The sequence below is a fragment of the Erythrolamprus reginae genome, chromosome 1, assembly GCF_031021105.1.
Source record: "Erythrolamprus reginae isolate rEryReg1 chromosome 1, rEryReg1.hap1, whole genome shotgun sequence".
Classification (NCBI taxonomy): Eukaryota; Metazoa; Chordata; class Lepidosauria; order Squamata; family Dipsadidae; genus Erythrolamprus; species Erythrolamprus reginae.
The window spans coordinates 238,532,087-238,550,639 of NC_091950.1; the positions used below are offsets into that span (position 1 = coordinate 238,532,087).

General features: G+C 39.9%; 1 protein-coding gene across 3 annotated transcripts in view; it reads right to left on the reverse strand.

The window, feature by feature from the left end:
* Positions 1-18,553, reverse strand: part of MACROD2 (mono-ADP ribosylhydrolase 2) — a 1,339,842-nt gene that overhangs the window by 692,411 nt on the left and 628,878 nt on the right. For all 3 annotated transcript variants that reach the window (XM_070732607.1, XM_070732608.1, XM_070732606.1), the window contains one exon: positions 14,613-14,734. In XM_070732607.1, the coding sequence (XP_070588708.1) occupies positions 14,613-14,734 (122 nt within the window). The remainder of the gene's footprint in view (positions 1-14,612; positions 14,735-18,553) is intronic.

An 18,553-nucleotide genomic window follows, 5' to 3' on the forward strand; every position in this document is an offset into this window, starting at 1 on the left:
ATGCTGGAAATCGGGAGATTTTGAGTTCTAATCACAATGTAGGCATAAAGACAGCTGGGTGACCTTGGCCCATCCCTCTCTGTCTAAACAAAAAGTCAATGGCATATCACTTCTAAAACTAACAAACAAACATACCAACAAACTTGGGAAAGGGAGGGTTTTGCCTTCTCTTTCTGCTGAAGATCCCCATGTACAATTGGTGGGCCACCGTGTGACACAGAATGCTGGACTTGATGGGCTTTGGCCTGATTCAGCAAGGCTCTTATGTTCTTAAACTTGCCAGGGACTAATCCACGGAGGTACCAGGAGCCCTTTTAGGTTAAATTGCCATTGTTGGAACAGTGAAAGAAAGTCTCATAGTTCTTGTGATATTTACTAAATTTAAGTCCTTTCAGTTAGATTTACATTCTTTCTTCTAAATGCTAATTATCCCAAAAGAATTCTAACACAAATAAATGGTAAAATATATACAGTACGGCACTGATTTCCAGAATATTATCAAATATGTATATAAAGGCACAGTGGCTCAGTAGTTTAGAAGAAGCCAGCGAAAGTCTATATTCTGGTGGTTTAAGTCCTATCTCCGAGGGATGGAGTAAAATTCCATCACATGCCTTAGCTCCTGCCCATCTAACTTCTGCCCATTGGACACTCAATGGCCTACAAGCAAAGATGAGCATCACCCCATAAAATCAGCTATGACTAGTGGAGTACTTTGCTAGTCATAGTAAAGTACTTTTATCTTTATTAAAATACACTGCTCAAAAAAGTAAAGGGAACACTTAAACAACACAATATAACTCCAAGTAAATCAAACTTCTGTGAAATCAAACTGTCCACTTAGGAAGCAACACTGATTGACAATCAATTTCACATGCTGTTGTGCACATTCAACTTTGTACAGAACCAAGTATTCAATGAGAATATTTCATTCATTCAGATCTAGGATGTGTTATTTGAGTGTTCCTTTAATTTTTTTTGAGCCGAATATTTATTTCTAAGGAGTTTAAACATTTGGTTGACTCAAGTTGCTTCATATAGTTTTTTGTTTTATATATTCTACAAAAAATGGAAATAATGTGCTTCATTGGCTCTTTGTGGGAAGATATACCTATTTGTGCTAATTATATATTATTCCTATTTGTGTTAATTAAAAATGGAGCTATAATGGAAGTATGAAATGTCCATCACAATAAACTGTACAAAATAAACATGAAAGATTGCTGCACTTATATCTCACAATGCATGGTAATTTAATAGAGAACAAAGAGACTTATAAGGAAATGAAATTATAAATATATCATTTGGAAAACAGACAATCCAGTTAAATAGATGGGTTCAAAAATTAACAACCAAGGGCTTAGCTTGCAGCTCAAATACTTTCAGTTCAAAATAGTTCAGAGAACTGAAAGAAGCTGATATGACTGAATTCATATTGCTCATTTTTGAACTATTCAGCCTTTTAAAAGTTTTACGTTCTATTTTTAATGTAAGGAAAGAAAAAATATGATTAATAAAACCCTAAGTGCCAAAGATAATTTTTCCTCAGCTTATTTTATTTTTCAAGGAAGTGTTAAGTTTTCTTGATTAATTTTTACATCGTATGAATGCAAATGGAGCTCCAACTAATCTACATTAATTTTCTAGAGTTCTCCAGGAAATAGATCACATAAGAATGTGATTTCCCAATTTCATTTAGTTGTGGTGATGGCTGATGTTGTTTGTCTCTCTGTGTGTCTCTATCTATCTATCTATCTATCTATCTATCTATCTATCTATCTATCTATCTATCTATCTATCTATCTATTGTATATGGCTGTCCATCTCACACATTTAACCTTGGGGTTAACATTCTCTCTTATATACACACATATATAAATCTACACAAACCAGTATTTTTAGTCATCAAGTGTGTATAGAAAAGAGATAAGAGAATGGGCACAGCAGTCCCATAGAGCAGGGGTCTCTAACCTTGGCAACTTTAAGACTTGTGGACCTCAACTCCCAGACTTCAACCCCTACCATAGAAGACCACCTCTTTTGAATATCCTTCAAGGTTACATGTATGTTTAAAGAGGCATGACTTTCACTATATTGCTGTGACTGCCATCATTACATTTTGTGGTAGTCAACCTAGGTTTAAATTCATTGAATTTACAGCAACGTTTTTTATCTAAACAATTTTTTGAAAGTTCTGAAGTTGGCTAGTAGTGGTGGCACAGCCTGAGTCTCTGAAAAGTCATCAATCAGGCCATGCCTCCAAGAAATCTGACAGCTGGCCTCACACTCAAAATATAAATTTATTTGCATAATATTTAAATTAAAATCCAGTTAAAATGCTAAGTTACAGGTAACATGACATATTGTGAATCGAAATTGCTCCACTCTCGTTCTGCCCAAGTATACAATTCTCTTAAATAGGGTTATTTGTTCAAAAGAGGGATTCAACTGTAGTGTGCATAAATTGTAGCTCAGTGCTTTTCTCTGTGTCACTTATAATCCATAGAGCTTTTGAAAGAGAACCCCTGGGTTTTATTTTGGAAAGAAAAATGCAGCCATTGGAGGGGGAAGAAAGAAGGAAACCTTTCACATTTGCAATTCAGATGGGCAATGCGTGAAAAGATGAGTGAAAACAATTCCTGGTGACCTTCTAGTCATTTTACTTAAGATACTTGTTTGTCCATATGCCTAGTATTTTTCTCCAAAGCAAGAAGGTTGGCAAATGGTAAAATATTTAGAGTATTTGGAAAGGCTGAAGCCTACCACATGCTCATTTATTTATTTATTTATTTATTTATTTATTTATTTATTTATTATTTAGATTTGTATGCCGCCCCTCTCCGCAGACTCATACAGGGAGCATGGAGGGACTGTACCTGAAGTGGGTTCCTCCCGGTTCAGATCGGCTCACCCAAACTGGTAACAACCTGCTGGTGGTGTCACTGAACTGGATCGGTCGATGCCAGTCTGTGGGTGCTGCCATCTATCTATCTATCTATCTATCTATCTATCTATCTATCTATCTATCTATCTATCTATCTATCTATCTATCTATCTATCTATCTAGATGGCATATATATATATCCAAATTTATACTGTCCTTTATTCCTTCTTCCAAAGCCCAGCTGATCAGCTCCTCAGGTACGTTTCGGGCTGATTTCCAGTTAATGAGCATGCACAGAAGCAAAATTACACTAGGGGACATGTGTGCAAAACATGCAATTCTGTGTGCGATGCAAACTGGGGAAAGTAAGTAGAACCCACCCCTGAACTATACATGCTGTGCTGGTTCTCTATAATCCAGAGCAGACAAGAATTTGGATCTGAAACGCCAGCCAGTTACTTGTGTCAATCTTGCTTCAAGTTTTTATGTAAAAGCCATGCTTTAAAAAAGAAAAAAACACTTTGTATACAATCATTAGAAAAAGCATCCTGGGGTTTCTGAGAGATTATTTTCATAGAATACATAGAAAACACACAGCATTGAATATGAGCCGTGGTGGTACATTGTTAGAATGCAGTACTGCAGGCTACTTCTGCTGATCACCGGCTGCCAGCATTTTGGCAATTCAGGTCTCACCGGCTCAAGGTTGACTCATCCTTCCATCCTTCTGAGGTCGGTAAAATGAGGATCCAGATTATTGGGGGCCATATGCTGTCTCTGTAAAGTGCTTAGAGAGGGCTGTAAACCACTGCAAAATGGTATATAAGTGCTATTGCTATTCACTATGTGGTACTACTATAATGACAGCGCCGGACTTACCCGGCGGCAGGCTTTGCTGGAGGGACCGGGAGACACGGTCCCTCATGGCGGCCGCCATTTTGGATCCCGGGCGAAGTCTCGCGATGCGAGACTTCGCTCGGGAGATCAGGCCTAATTGGCCAGGCTCCTGATTGGTCCGGGCGGGGCCTGCTTGCCCTATATAAGGGCGAGCAGGCCCGGGGCTCTCCCTTTTCGCCCGGACTACAGAGCCTCGAGCAGACACCCGCCCGCCCTCCACTATTTTGCAGTGTGCTTAGGGGTCGCCCTTAGGGGGCCGAATGGGAATTTTTTGCAGTTCTGCCTCTTAGCCGAGCTGTTTTTTCGCCCATTCCACACTGAGGTGATGGATGTGCGGTTAGGGGGTGCTTGCATTTTATTAGGTTAATTGGCTTACCTTTGGTCATTTGGGTAGGCAGGTTAGGGGCGGAAAACTGGGGTGGTTTAGCAACCGCGCGTTCTCCCTTGGGCATCTTTGGGGATGATTGACAGGTTCTCCGCAAGCTCATGGAGGGAGTTTCTGCCTGAGCAGCTGGGGGGAACCTGTCTTTGGGTCCTGCACCTTTAATTCCCGGATTCGGGTTAGCCGGTGGGACCCCCCTCATGCACAGCATGGCAGGGTCGCAGGTGACGGCCTGGCCCTCACCTGGACTTGCATCGAGATACGCCCATGAGTTGCCCAGGAATGTTTTTTGGCATAACGTCATTTCCGCCCCGGAAGTATTTGTTTGACCCTGCAGGTCCATTTCCGGGTCATAGTTGATTATGCTAATTTATGCAAAGTATTGAATAAATTATGCAAATTTATGTTAATAAAAATGACCCAATTTAAATCCAGCTCTGGTGTCCGTGTCGTTACTCCGTCTCTCCAGCAAACCATCTACAACAAAAGTTTGGCATCAGCTCCTCTTCGCATTTGAATTAGAAGTGCAAGTGTTTTTATCTGTACTTCTCAAACTACATCTTATAATATAGATGAGACTTAATAAATGTTCAAGTCAATGATGTGCTGGAGCTGGATTGTACATGTGAAAGCTCATTGTTAAATTTTGTGGAATTTTTCAATCCAATTGATAATATTACTGAGCCCAACTGTTCAGCATCTACCAATGTAGTGTGGCAGCAGAAATAGAGCTGACAGGGATGGTTATTAAATCCTTACCACTGGTTCCACTTGTCATGTTCCTGCCTAACTAGAACAATTCTTTGAGGGAGTTTGTTAAATGTTATCAGCAATATTTTTCCTAATAATACATGAAAGTGTTTCTTTTTAAAAATAACTGTCACCTTAAACACTGAACTTGCTTATAGTTAACAAAGAAAATCAATTCCCTTCTACCTTATAAAAAAGAATCCTTGTGAAAACATAATAAGGATTTTCCTCCTATGTGCAAACTTATTTTTAAAAGAATTACAGGCCTTCAATACTTCATAGTTTTTTTAAATTAAGAAATAAAAAGAAACTCATAAATACATTGTACTTTTTCTACAGTAGCAGAGTATGCTCCCAAGTTTCTCTTTTCCTAATAATATAATTACTATTTCACTTCATATTGTATGATGGTTCCATCATCCATAGGTTGCATATGTTACAAAGCGTTGATTCTTTCTCAAGTATTTCTCTTCTGAGTCTTTTAAAAAAGCATCTTGTTTAAGTTTGAAAATGGCAAATTAAAAATAAATGCACTAAATATTCTAAAGTAGAAGGAAACACTTTTGAAGAAATATTTTTAATGAAATCCAACCCTTTGTTTCTCCAACACCATTAGGAAATGCATGGGTTAATGCATGTTTAAATAATTGAGCCTTAAATTGTTCCCTATGCCTCAGACAACAGGGATCCTCAACCCCTAGGCCACTACCGTGCCACAGGCCACATGAGTAGCAGGTGCTTGTGCTCAAAGCCCCACTCGCACGAGAGGCAGACACTTGTGCTAGAAGTCACACTGACACCAGCAGCAGGCCCTTATGCAAGCAGCCCCACTCACAAGCAGTGGGCCCTTAGCTAGAAACACAATTTACATGAGTAGTGTGTATACCTGTCCTCATGAAAAACCATCCCCTCCCCCCCCCATGTCAGGCTGCCAATCCAGAAAGGTTGGGGACCATTGTCCTACAATGTGCTTTTCTTTATTACGAATTATAACTACAACAGAAAAAACTAATACAAAACTGTAAAAACTAAAATAGTTTTAAAAAATAGAAGATGTAGAAAATAAAGAGAACTAGAAAAAAGAAAAATTAGAAGTACAGTGAAGAAAAAAATAAATAAAACCATATTCCTCCTTCCCACCTTCCTCACAATTTTAGTACTGTAACTGATAATCTTTTACTAAATTACTCTTATATCTAAATAAATCCATAAAACCTCATTTCACTCCTAATGTCAGGAAACGTCCACTAAAAGTTATCAGATATAACAACATATTTATTTTAGCTTTGATCAAAAAAACAACTTTATATTTCTTCCTTTCATTCTAACAATTTTGATCTTAAGTTCCTTCAAATAACGTCATAGAACATGATTTCTTTTCATTCCTCACAAAATTTCCAAAACATTAAAAAGCATCTTTTATAAACTCAATAAAGCAAAATTATTCATATCATTCTGTTAATCAGGATTATGATGATTATGATGATTGCCTAAAGGGGATGTATGTTGAGATGGCAGAGGTGAAAATTAGGTCTCAGCAGACCTTTGGGGCCATGGAAAGTTCCAAAGGAAACCACTAGCCTGTAGGTTAGGTATGTGACCCTGAACTACAGAAGTGGTGCTTGACTATTTTAATAATTTCTATATTTCTATATCTTATCTGTTGTGTGCCAGCTTCCTCTTATGTAACTAAGTGAAAGCAAAGAAATGTATAAATATCTGCCTCAAACTGTGTTCAGGGTTCCCCCACTTTTAGGGAGGACCCATCTTCATTCAGCTAAATAAACGTCTTTGGCTTATCAAGACAAATTTCGACTCCATCTTTTATTTTACGCTTTTATTTTACGAATCACACCTGACAACCTGCATAACAATCTTCTTGGTTTGTTGTTTGTATATCCTTTTTTAATTTATTAAGACACAAGGCAGTTTCTTAGTATGTCTAGCGTAAATTTTAATTCCATGCCTTTCTTATGGCCTGTCATTTGTAAATCAACTTTCAACCTTAGTCTTGATCTTGCCAAATAGAACTTGTTTCCCTTCCATAACGTCTTTTAGATGCAGTCTATCTATAGAGGCAGACACTCTTAAAATTAATGTCTGGGAGGACATCTGTTTAAAATATTTTGCTTCACTGTGTAATTGTAAGTTGGGTTTGAAAGTTTATCTCTTATAATTCTACTTTTTAGTTCCTTTTAGTTGTCTCTAATTCCATTTTTAAAGTATTATTATTATTATTATTATTATTATTATTATTATTATTATTACTATTGTTATTATTATCCGTTGTTGCTTTAATAAGCATTTTCCCCAAGGGAAGGATTCATTGTAATCAATTCCATTTTAAATTTATAACTTTCCAAAATCACAGTTTTAACCAATCAAGTGATGTTTTGCTAAAAAAAGAAAACCCTTTAAAAAAGAATTCTTAAAATATAGTTCACTTAAGACTGAAGGAAGCCCACTCAGGGATGTACAATAATAATAGCTGTAAAGCAGTTAACAAGCAATTTCCAAAAGAAATTAGAAAGGGTGTGTGAGAACTTAGTGTCCTTTCAAAGGCCCTGACTGCAGTTTGAGCAAGATGATTATTCCCTCATCTCCCAGAACTGAAAATTGTCTTGGGGGTCTTCTTGTGAAGAGAGGACATCTGGAGCATTTGTAAACAAGGATAAGACTTCTCCTTGTCTGGAGAGGAATTACTGAAGAGCCAGTGTACTTGCCAGCTTTTCATTCTAACACAATCATCAGTGAGCTTTGAAAAACAAATCAGACTGAAGTGGGATGAAAGCACACTATTTTACAACAAATATGCTTCTATACCAATAGTTTTTGGCATGGAAGAATCCCAAATGAACTCCACCATAAAAAGACCTCTTTTGCTGCAAAGGTAGCCCAAAGCAACATGAGGCTTTATACTATAATAACAGTACACGCTGATATAAACATATTACGATACATAATAGGATACTTTATTTATTAAAATAGAACTTTGTTCTATTATCCAACACTCTGTATCACTATGAAGACAATTCTAGATTTAAGCCATATAGTCTAGTTCAGTGATGGCTAACCTTTTTGGCACTGAGTGCACCCACCCATAATGCAATATGTGTATGACACACACACACCCGTATGCCTCACCACCACATATGCATGTGCGACCCCCCCCATGTGTGACCTCATACATGAGCTCATGACCCCCACTGAATGCGGCCCATCCCATGCATGTGTGTGTGACCCTGCACATGTGCCGTGCCATACTGCACATGTGCAGCAGAGACCCAAAGACTAACTGGCCAATGGGAGGCAAACATGCAGTGGAGTTGGGGGGACGGTTTGCATGCCCGCACAGAGGGCCCTGCATGCCACCTATGGCACATGTGCCATAGGTTCGCCATCACGGGCCTAATTGAAGATAGAATTAGGGTTATTAAGATGTTAATGTGTACACTTAACTTTGGTTATTATATCTATTATCAATAATAGTAGAATACCCTGCTTATTCTAATTTGACCATAGAACTGTAAGTGCATAAATTGGCTACGTCATGAGCCAAACTCCAAGCAGCATAACAGTAGTGGTAAAGAAGGAAATGGTTTAGGATTCTCTGATACATTGCCTTACCTCACATACCAATTACAATTGGGGCCAGCAATTCCATCACTAAGTAAAATAGTCTTAAAGGGAAATGTCACAAGACCATGCCAACTTATAATGTCAGTTGTGGCTGCAGTCATTAAATGAATCATCCATGTTCATTAAGCAATGAGTGGGGGCAATTTGAGTACAATTTGCAACTGTTTTCCCTATTGAATTTAATTGTTGGAAGCCAGCTATAAAAATTGCAATTGTTGATTGTGTAACCCAGTATTATGACTGTTGCAAATATGTGTGACTTTCCAAATGTCCAAATCATGATCGCATGTTTGAGTGCAAGTTTGAGGGAGAACCCTACATCTCTTTCTTTCATTGCCTTGTAACTTTGAATGGTCTCTGAATAAGTGGTTAGTAAGTAAGGGCTATAAATAAAAGTTAAGAAATGTGAACAAATTTCACTGGTTTGAGATGACAAACCAATTTAAGAATAGAGTAGAGTAGAGTAGAGTAGAGTAGAGTAGAGTAGAATAGAATTCTTTATTGGCCAAGTGTGATTGGAGACACAAGGAATTTGTCTTTGGTGCATATGCTCTCAGTGTACATTAAAAAAAAAATACATTTGTCAAGAATCATGAGGTACAACACTTAATGACCTTCATAAGAGTCAAATAAGCAGTCAGGAAACAATCAATAAAGGCTTCTATTGCCAAATACTACTCTTATTTTTAGAAGTCTTAATATTTCCAGGAAAATCAGAGGTCATTTCCAATATTTTTTATTTCCTGCTTATAATGTTACATAAAAATTAAACATTTTAAAAGTATTTAATGAATATAAGAAATTTGCTTATTGTTGATGTTAAAATGAGAAATAGAAAATCAATATATGTAGAAGAAGGAGCGGCAGAACCTTGGGGGAGTGTGTGTTTGAAGTTAAAAGGGGGGTCATCCTAGAGTCCCTATGTAGCCATAAATGGGCTAAGATCAACCCCGATTAATTCCAACAGGTGGTAACTTCTCTGGATAAGAGGAAGGAAACCTGGACTACTCTCTATAGGCTGTTTAGCAATAAATCAATGGATCTTCACATGTGGACCTGGTCTTTTGCAACTGACAATATATGCCATCCTTTTCTTTCTCTTTCATTGTTATAGATTTGAGTCATATACCTGTACTGCCACATAAGCATAAGCCAAGGACAAGGGGCAGGGGTAGTGTAAGGGTGAGGGTGAAGGAACGGAAAAGGAAAAGGAAAAGAGTAAGCATAAGGAGTGGTACTTGTTTGTTTGTTTGTTTGTTTATTGGATTTGTATGCCATCCCTCTTCGAGGACTCAGGGGCGACTCACAACATATCAAAACAATAAACAATATACATATCCAAAAATCCAATTAATATAGCTAAAAAACTTTTAAAACTCTAATAACATTTACAATCATTCATTCCCATTCACACAGCAAGACATACTACACTCGTAGGCCAGGGGACAGATAGGTCTTTAAACTTTTACAGAAGGCGAGGAGGATTGGGGCAGTGCAAATCTCTGGGGGGAGCTGATTCCAGAGGGCCGCCCCCCACACAGAGAAAGCTCTTCCCCTAGGTCCCGCCAAACAACATTGTCTAGTTGACGGGACCTGGAGAAGGCAGACTCTTTGGTACCTAACCAGTCTCTGGGACTCATACCGTTTAAGTTACAGAAGATGCCATTAGCATTTATTTCTTGTCAATTTGTATCATTGATTGCAAAAAGAAGTGAACTAGATGCCTATGCCTATAAGCAGCTGGATACATATAGATTCATTTCAGATTAAACCAGTTCCTTTCCTCTGAAGTTATTCTGAAGTCCTATTGATATTTTTACTAATCTATACATTTCTTCTCACTTGCGTTTCCGATCAAGTGTCTCATCAACTCACATAGTTGAGTATTTCCTTTAGCTATTATGCACTCTTTTTTCCCATTTGACCCAGGAATGGAGGAAAATAGTAAAAAAAAAAATGAAGAGGAAAAATAAGGTATGAGAGAGATCTTAGGGGAAACAGATCTCTTTCACTCTTCCTTCCCCCTCCATATAATTCTCAGCAGACAGAACTTATAAAAATAATAAAAACAGTTCATTACATTTTATGCCACCCGACTCCCAGCAACTTCAGATGAATTACATAATTCAGAGGGATCTGCGTTGTTTATACATTAATCACTGCAATCAAATTGCTAAAACCCTGCCTTCAGTTTTAATATTTTTTTAAAAAAATTCCGCAGTATATTGTACCAAAGACAGCTTTTCACTTCCGTTGTATAAAAGTTTTCCATTTTTGGAGCAGTCTTGACAAATGACTGTCTTGTGAATGAAAGAGAAAGAATGCTAACTTTATCTCCTGCTTCCACAGTGCCTTTTAGATAACCCTTTTTGTTTCATGTTCAGAGCTTGCTGTCTACACACGCCTCAGAGTCTCAGCTGAACAATACCTCAGACTTTTAGCTGACATTTCAGCCTGAGCCCATGTCAAACACACGCAGGGAGAAAGCCTTGATGTATTAAGAAGTTTCGGCATATTAGCATTATTTCAAAACACTTCAAGCACTAAAGAAGAACAGGCTTCTAGCAAAGTATTTGGGTGTGTGGAGATCTTTAAATGTACAAGTACAAGCATTAAATTCAGAAATAATGAATCAAATTAATCACCAGAATGTGCCAATTGTAAATTTAGCTACAATGAAGTCTTTTGCTCTAGAAGTCATACATGCAGAGCATGCCTTTACAAGATCTATGGAGGATGTTCACAAATACTAGACAAATGCATTTTATCTATTTTAAGTGTATTTTTTTTTAAAGAAACGAAACCAGAATATACAGACAGACAGGCAATTGGATTATTATTTAAAATTTTATGAGCTGTTTTCTTCTTGAAATTATCCCCCAATGTCTATGGTAAACATAAAGAAACCACAAAAGCTTTGTACAATATCAATACAATGAATATTAAAGAAAATTTGTGTTGACAGCTTCCCTCCCACCCATCTTTGTTTTTCTTCCAGGCAGATGCTAAAGTCTCTACTTGCTTATAGTCGTGGGTGCCACAGAAGAAAACTGGAGTGCAATGAGACTAACAGATTACTTCCCCCCCCCCCCACTAATCAATTACAACCCAGCAGTAATAGGGAGTTGATGTCTTCCATCTGCTTTATGTATTCAAGCAGACACTTGTTGGGCATATTTTTGTTTAGTTGGTTGGACTCAATGACCTCAATGGACCTGTCCAAATGCATGATTCGATAATGGAGGAAAAGCAAGAAATAGATACATAAATAAAGCCATCCAGAGTCACTTTTCTGACTGATGGTAGCATATACATTTAATAAAATAGAAATATAATAGAAATATAAAATTAATAAAATAGAATAGAATTTTATTGGCCAAGTGTGATTGGACACACAAGGAATTTGTCTTGGTGCATATACTCTCAGTGTACATAAAACAAAAGATAAGTTTGCCAAGAATCATAAGGTACAGCATTTAATAAGTATAATACGTCTGAGTAGAAATAAGCAATTAAATCGTATTAGGAACCAGTTAGTGTTGGGTTGGGTTATTACCAGTACAGTCCACTCTGCCATTCCAGTAGTGGCCTGCCAATTGTGTAACTAGTGCACAACAGCCTGTCTTTGCTGGGCTGTCATGCGTGCCATCTTTTTTCCTGATTTTCCCCTTTTTTGCTTCCTGCGCATGTGCAGAAGCAAAATTAAATGAGGGTATGCTTGCATGCACTAGATTTCAGCAATTTCAGCTAGTTGTGAATATTTTTAATTCTGTATTTTTACAGAAAGCAAGATTGCTTATTCTCCCAACCAAGCACATTACACAAATAATTAGAAGAGACATACACTGAACATTAATGTGTCATTATACTGTGTCAAATGCAAAATCTGTACAACATTTACATGTAATCTTAAAATTCAAATATAATCTAAGTTGCATGATTTATTCCCCCACAACTTAAAAAAAACTAAACTACTGTCACCTTAAGAATGAATGCTTAAGTTTACATCAATCTATTCTTCCTATTTAAAAAAAACGTGCTAGGACAATTTATATTTAACATTAGTTTCACTGATTGCACCCATTCCCTTAGCAAACCACTGAAAATACATCCTTAGACTACTATCTATACCCTACAAAAATCTTGTGTCTTTTTCATTTTGTAATCTTCAACTGGGTGAAACCCTGTATCGCAATGCTTTATCAACAAAGGTACCTCAAATACAGAATACTGGACCCATTACTTTGAGTAAAGGGAATCTGGAAAAATTTGGAAAAATGGAGGGAGGTTTCATATGCTCACTGCCACCTTTCCACAAGGAAATTCAATGGGGAAACCACCAGGAAGTTGCTCCTACTCCCAATGATAGTTTCCCCCCCTATGGTCACTCTGCTTTTCTGATTAAGCAAGGAATATGTATGAAACGATGACCCAATGGATCACAGGTTCTAGTAAAGGTACAATTCTGGATGGCTGCACCTTGAAGTCCCCTGCAGCAACATTCTAAGGCAGTGTTTCTCAACCTTGGCCGTTTGAAGATGTGTGGACTTCAACTCCCAGAATTCCCCAACCAGCGTTGCAAAACACTGTTCTAAGGGAAAAAATGGTGCAACTCTTTATGTAAAGCACCATTTTCAGTCACAAGAAACTTGTTACTTTTCAGAGCTCTTTATCTTAAAATGCTTAATGATTAATATCTCTTGTCATTTGCCAAGATACATTGGCCAACATCAAAATACATTGTCTCTTACCCACAGATATGCTGTATTGCATTGTTTTTATTTTTAAAAAAATTAATGGAAGTTAATAAACCTTCCACAAACCCACCTAACTCATTATTAAACTCATCTTTTGCTAGCTACCATCATTATATCTTTTCACTAACACAATTGCACTGTGTAAGAGAATTTCCCCCCTCGATCTTTCTTTCTTTTTTTTTTATTCTAACTGAAATTTAACTTGTTCCTTCAGCCACTGAATTATTGTCTTCTGTTTCTTGGTGAATAAAATGAGATATTACAGCCAGTTGTCTGAGAACCATTTACTTGTATGGGTGATGGATTAGATGATGGATTTTAACAGACAACATTGATTGGAAATGTATGGAAAGCCCATCAACTCTACTGAAAGCTGCTGATTTTCTCATTGAAATTCATATTGTTGTACTAGAGAATAATTTGATTTTTCACTGAGTCAAATAGTTGAAATGTGATGTCAGGTCTAGCCCTAGATATGCTTTCTAATAGCTCTGATAGCCATGCTTGCTTATTAATTTTTATGATTTATTTACTGTCTTTCTATTTGCAGAACTGCTGAAGCTCTTTAAGTGCCGTGTAAATGGCTGGCTTCCACTCAGCTCTCAATTGAACTGAGCTGTACCACAAAACCTTGGGTTAGAAAAAGAATTTAGCACTATGGTTTGGCTTGGCACATTCAGTTCTTCTATTGCCAACTACTGCCAATAACTATTTGGAAATGTGATCCAAAGAAAACAAAAATCCAAATCCAGAGAAAGAGGACTCTCTTGCTGAAAGTTACAAAGTCTAGGATTGCCATTAGTTAGAGTTAACTGATATTTTCTTCACAACTTTCTAAGTTATTTAACATGCAATTTTCCCATGTTGCTTTTTGCTAATACCACTCAAGCAAATATAAACTGTTTCATTTTGGAAACATGCCTTACAATTATCCACATACCAGGTATCAAAGTTGCCCAACATGGATACTAACATATTGCAATATTAACATCTGTTTATTCAATTTTTTATATTAACTCTGCAGTGTTAGTGATGTAGGCATAAAAACATTTGACGCCATCACTCTCTTTCAATCCAACCCAACTGATTGTTGTTGTGAAAAAAAATAGGGGGAGGGAGGAATATTTGTTATGTTCTGTACTCTGACATATTTACAAAGTAATAAAGCTGGGAGAAAAAAATAATTAATAAACTTTTGCCGGGGGAGTTATTTTTAATACTTTTTGTTACATAATTATGGTTACAACTCTTGCCAGGAGTTATGAGTTTGGTAATTAATATCAATCAACCAATCTATACTTACAATTGATCTGATGAGGTTCTCTTTTGCCAGTTTCAATGAGGTTTTATAGCAATTTGCCAGATCTTCTTTATGGATATCACTAATATGTCCTCGAGCTATAGGTCCCACAGTGTGAATGACATCTGCAAAGAATAACACAATCAGTATCAACATTTGAATAATACTGTACCAAATGTCAAAGGCAAATTGGTAAATCAGCAGATGGATCATGAGATGATATAAGAGGTACAATATGAAGTAAGGAAAATAAACTCTTCCAAGTCCTGAACTGAGAGGTACCTTCTAAAGCAGGAGTATCAAACTCGCATTGTCATGTGATGTATCAGGACTTCCCGCCTTTGTTAAACTGGGTGTGGCCAGCTGTGATTCATCCAGCCCACGGGTCGGGAGTTTGACAGCCCTGTTCTAAAACAATGAGTACTTTACATTAAAAAAGAATCCTTTTCTCATCATATTCTGGTTTGTTCATTGCAGCCAATCAGTGCTTAAGGGCTATGTTCTGTTTTGCCATGCCACAGCAGTGAATTTTGTAAGAAAAAAGGCTTATTTTTTCAGCTGTTTTTATTCTCCACTGACTTTGACCAAGTCTGCATGCTGTGGGAAACAGGATCCATCAATTGCTTTTGGCCAGGTTCTTTCAAACATGCCAAGCCCTCCCAAGGATGCTGAAACAGCATTTCAATCCTGCCATTTTCTTTGTAGTTTAACAAACACAAAGATTTAAATAACTGTCAAAGGGAAATATCTACCAGGGAATTTGTTTTGTCCATAAACTCCATGGACCTGGTAAAATCAAACATGAAAGGATTTACACAGCCAAACATTCTGACAGTTGTAAACATCATACTGAGAAGCACATAAAAAGGAAATAATCAACCTTCTCTTTTAATCATAGTTATTTCTCCTAGATATAAGGTGGAAGGGGTGAACTGTTTGGCTGGAGAATTACACCTAGAATAATTAGAAGCAAAGCTATTTAATACTATTTCTAATAATTAAAATTTGAATTTGACACTCAGGGTTTACCAGATGAGAAGAATGACAACACATGTTTGAAATATAGTTTTAATGCTGGCTTTTCCCTTTGAGCTGACTCACACATATGCATTTTAGGCTGTCCAATAATAAATGGAGTCCAATAATAAATGGAGATTTTTTTGCCAGAGGAACAAATGTAAAAATGAATGGAGAGAAGTCTCAGTTTCCGCATGCCGTTACTTTTCATTATCATGTTTACTGCATTTGAAGGTAACATCAGATCCTGTGTAAGGCAACACATCTGTGTGTACAAGGTTTGAGTCCTGGAATGTTGTTTATAAAAATGCAAATATTTTTATAGCTGAAGCCTACACAGTATCTTAATCAAAGAAAGTTAATTTTATTTATTCTGCCAACTCCTGAAATGTAGGACTTTTTCTTCAGCTATAAATACTTATTGCCACAAAATGCTGCAGGAGCAGCAATTAGATTTGACATTTGATTGCCAAGCCTAGGCCAGCAGTATTACTACATCAATCATAATTAACAATGTCCAAATCTCAAAAAGGAAGTATCAGAGCAAAAATACCAAGCCTACTAATTATTAAACATCTGCTTTGGCTATAAGAAACATGATGCTTTGGGAGGCCATTTTTTTGTGATTTTGATAAATGTTTTGCAAATTAGAGTTAAATGATCAGCTGGATATATTGCTGCAATTTTGATGCTGCGTTTTCCTAATAGATAAGTGATTTTAAAAACCCTGTTATTTTTCAGAGTATTTTCTCTAGTTAAAAGACTCTTACCCTTCGTGCAGAGAACATTAAGTTTTAACTAGAATTTCTGCATGCCAAACATCTTCAGAGACAAATATGACTTGTAGAGCAATTTGATTACTATAAAATGACAGCGCCGGACTTACCCGGCAGGCAGGCTTTGCTGGAGGGACCGGGAGACACGGTCCCTCATGGCGGCCGCCATCTTGGATCCCGGGCGAAGTCTCGCGATGCGAGACTTCGCTCGGGAGATCGGGGCCTGATTGGCCAGGCCCCTGATTGGTCCGGGCGGGGCCTGCTTGCCCTATATAAGGGCGAGCAGGCCCGGGGCTCTTCCTTTTCGCCCGGACCAAGCTACAGAGCAGACGTTCGTTCGTCTGCTTGCGGCGGCCATTTTGTTTGGCGACCTCGTGCGAGGCGCCATTTTGTGGCCTGTGGGGGTGAAAAGCCTTCTCTCTTCATCAGCGGAGCCAGCATCGGCTGGCTCCGCTCCGGTTTGGAGCCTCATTGTTCTGATTAAGGGGGAGGGTGGTGCTGCCTCCTGGTGGCCTCGCGGGCGCGCGGGGGTCGCTGGGGATCGAGGCCTGGGATAAAGGCCTGGTGTTTTGGGCCTTGTTGCCCTCGGGGATAGGGGGGAATTGGCTTCCCGGGGGGTTTTTAGCTCCGCTTAGGCCTGCTATTTGGAGCAGGCCTTGTCCCAGTGGTGCAGGGCCCGTTGGGGGAGGGCTTTGTCCCGCCCTGTTCCTTATTGTATAAAGATAGAATTTAGTGGCATGGCCCCTAAGAAGCGGCCAGCTAAGGCCCTCCAGGCCCAACCTGTGGTGCGGCCCAGGAGGGCTGCCAGGCCGTCTGCTCGGGCTCGGGCGGCGGCAGAGGGGCCCCCGGGGGGGGATCCCGGTGGGGGGGGTGGCTGGGTTCATGCCCACGGTCCCTCAACCCGAGGTGTCCCCTTCTCTTTCCTGGGCCAGGGTCCTGGAGCGGCTCGACGAGTTGGAGAGGTGGAGGTCGGGGGCAGGCCCGGAGGGGCTTTCCCCGGCTGCCACCGCGGCCTGGGGCGCAGACCCCGAAGAGGAGTCGGCCCCAGCTGGGCAAGTGGCCCATGAAGTGCGGATGGCGGGCCCCGGACAAGCGGGCAGCACCGGACAGACGGGCCATGCTGGACAGATGGCCCAGCATGGGCAATGGTCATCGTTCCCGGGCCCAACCAGGATGGGCCCACCGTGGATGGCTTCGACCCCCTACGGGGCAGGTGAGGTTGCACCACATGCAGGCACATCTCCGCTCCTGCCCATTCAGGGTCCTGGGTTCATCCCGCCAGCTTTGGGGGGTGGCAACAGCTTCACGGGGGCTGCTGCAGGCACCTGCGGTCAGGTTTGGTCCCCGCCGGCTCCGCCAGCGGGGGCGCTGGGGGTGCCTGTCCCGCCTGGGGCGGGGGTGGGGGGTTGGATTCCTCCTCCACCGGCCATTATGCCACCGGTCCCATTCATGTACCCGCCGGGGCTTGGGGTGCTGGGCTCGGGGGCCACCACGGTGTGGGACCCGTTCGCCAGCATCAAGCCTGGGGCCATCCCTTGTGGGTTGCCCGCCACACCTTTAGGGTACCATCTGCACCCCTCAGTTAAGGAGGCAATCTGGCGGGGGGAATACGTTGATTTGTTCTCCCTCCTGAACAGGGAGGTCCCTAAACAAGATAAGGAGATTGTCCCTGGGGAGAAAGTGAAAAAGACAAAGGTCACGAAATGCTTCAGCTCGTGGCTGTATGCATTTCTGACCTTTGCGTCGGTGGTCATTCAGAGGCAGCCGGAGAGGGCCGCTGCCTTGTTGAAGTACATCGACCTGATAGCGAGGGCCCATTTCGAGTATGGGGGGACCATATGGAGGCACTATGACAAGGGCTTCCGTATGCGCATTGCTCATGAACCCTACTTGCCTTGGAATATGGTGGTTCCGGACCTGTGGTTCCAGGCCACTCATATGTCGGGGAAGGAGGGCTGTGATAGGACCGATAGCGGTCATTTTATGGAGGAGGAGCCTGCGACGCCCGCGCCGGCAAAGGCAGTGGCGGGTGCCGTTAGTAAGGGTGCCTCTTTAATTTGTCACGAGTTCGCTGCAAAGGGGGCGTGTTTTCGCCCCATTTGCAGGTTTCGTCACGCCTGCGGAGGTTGTGGGGGAAACCATTCCGCAGCC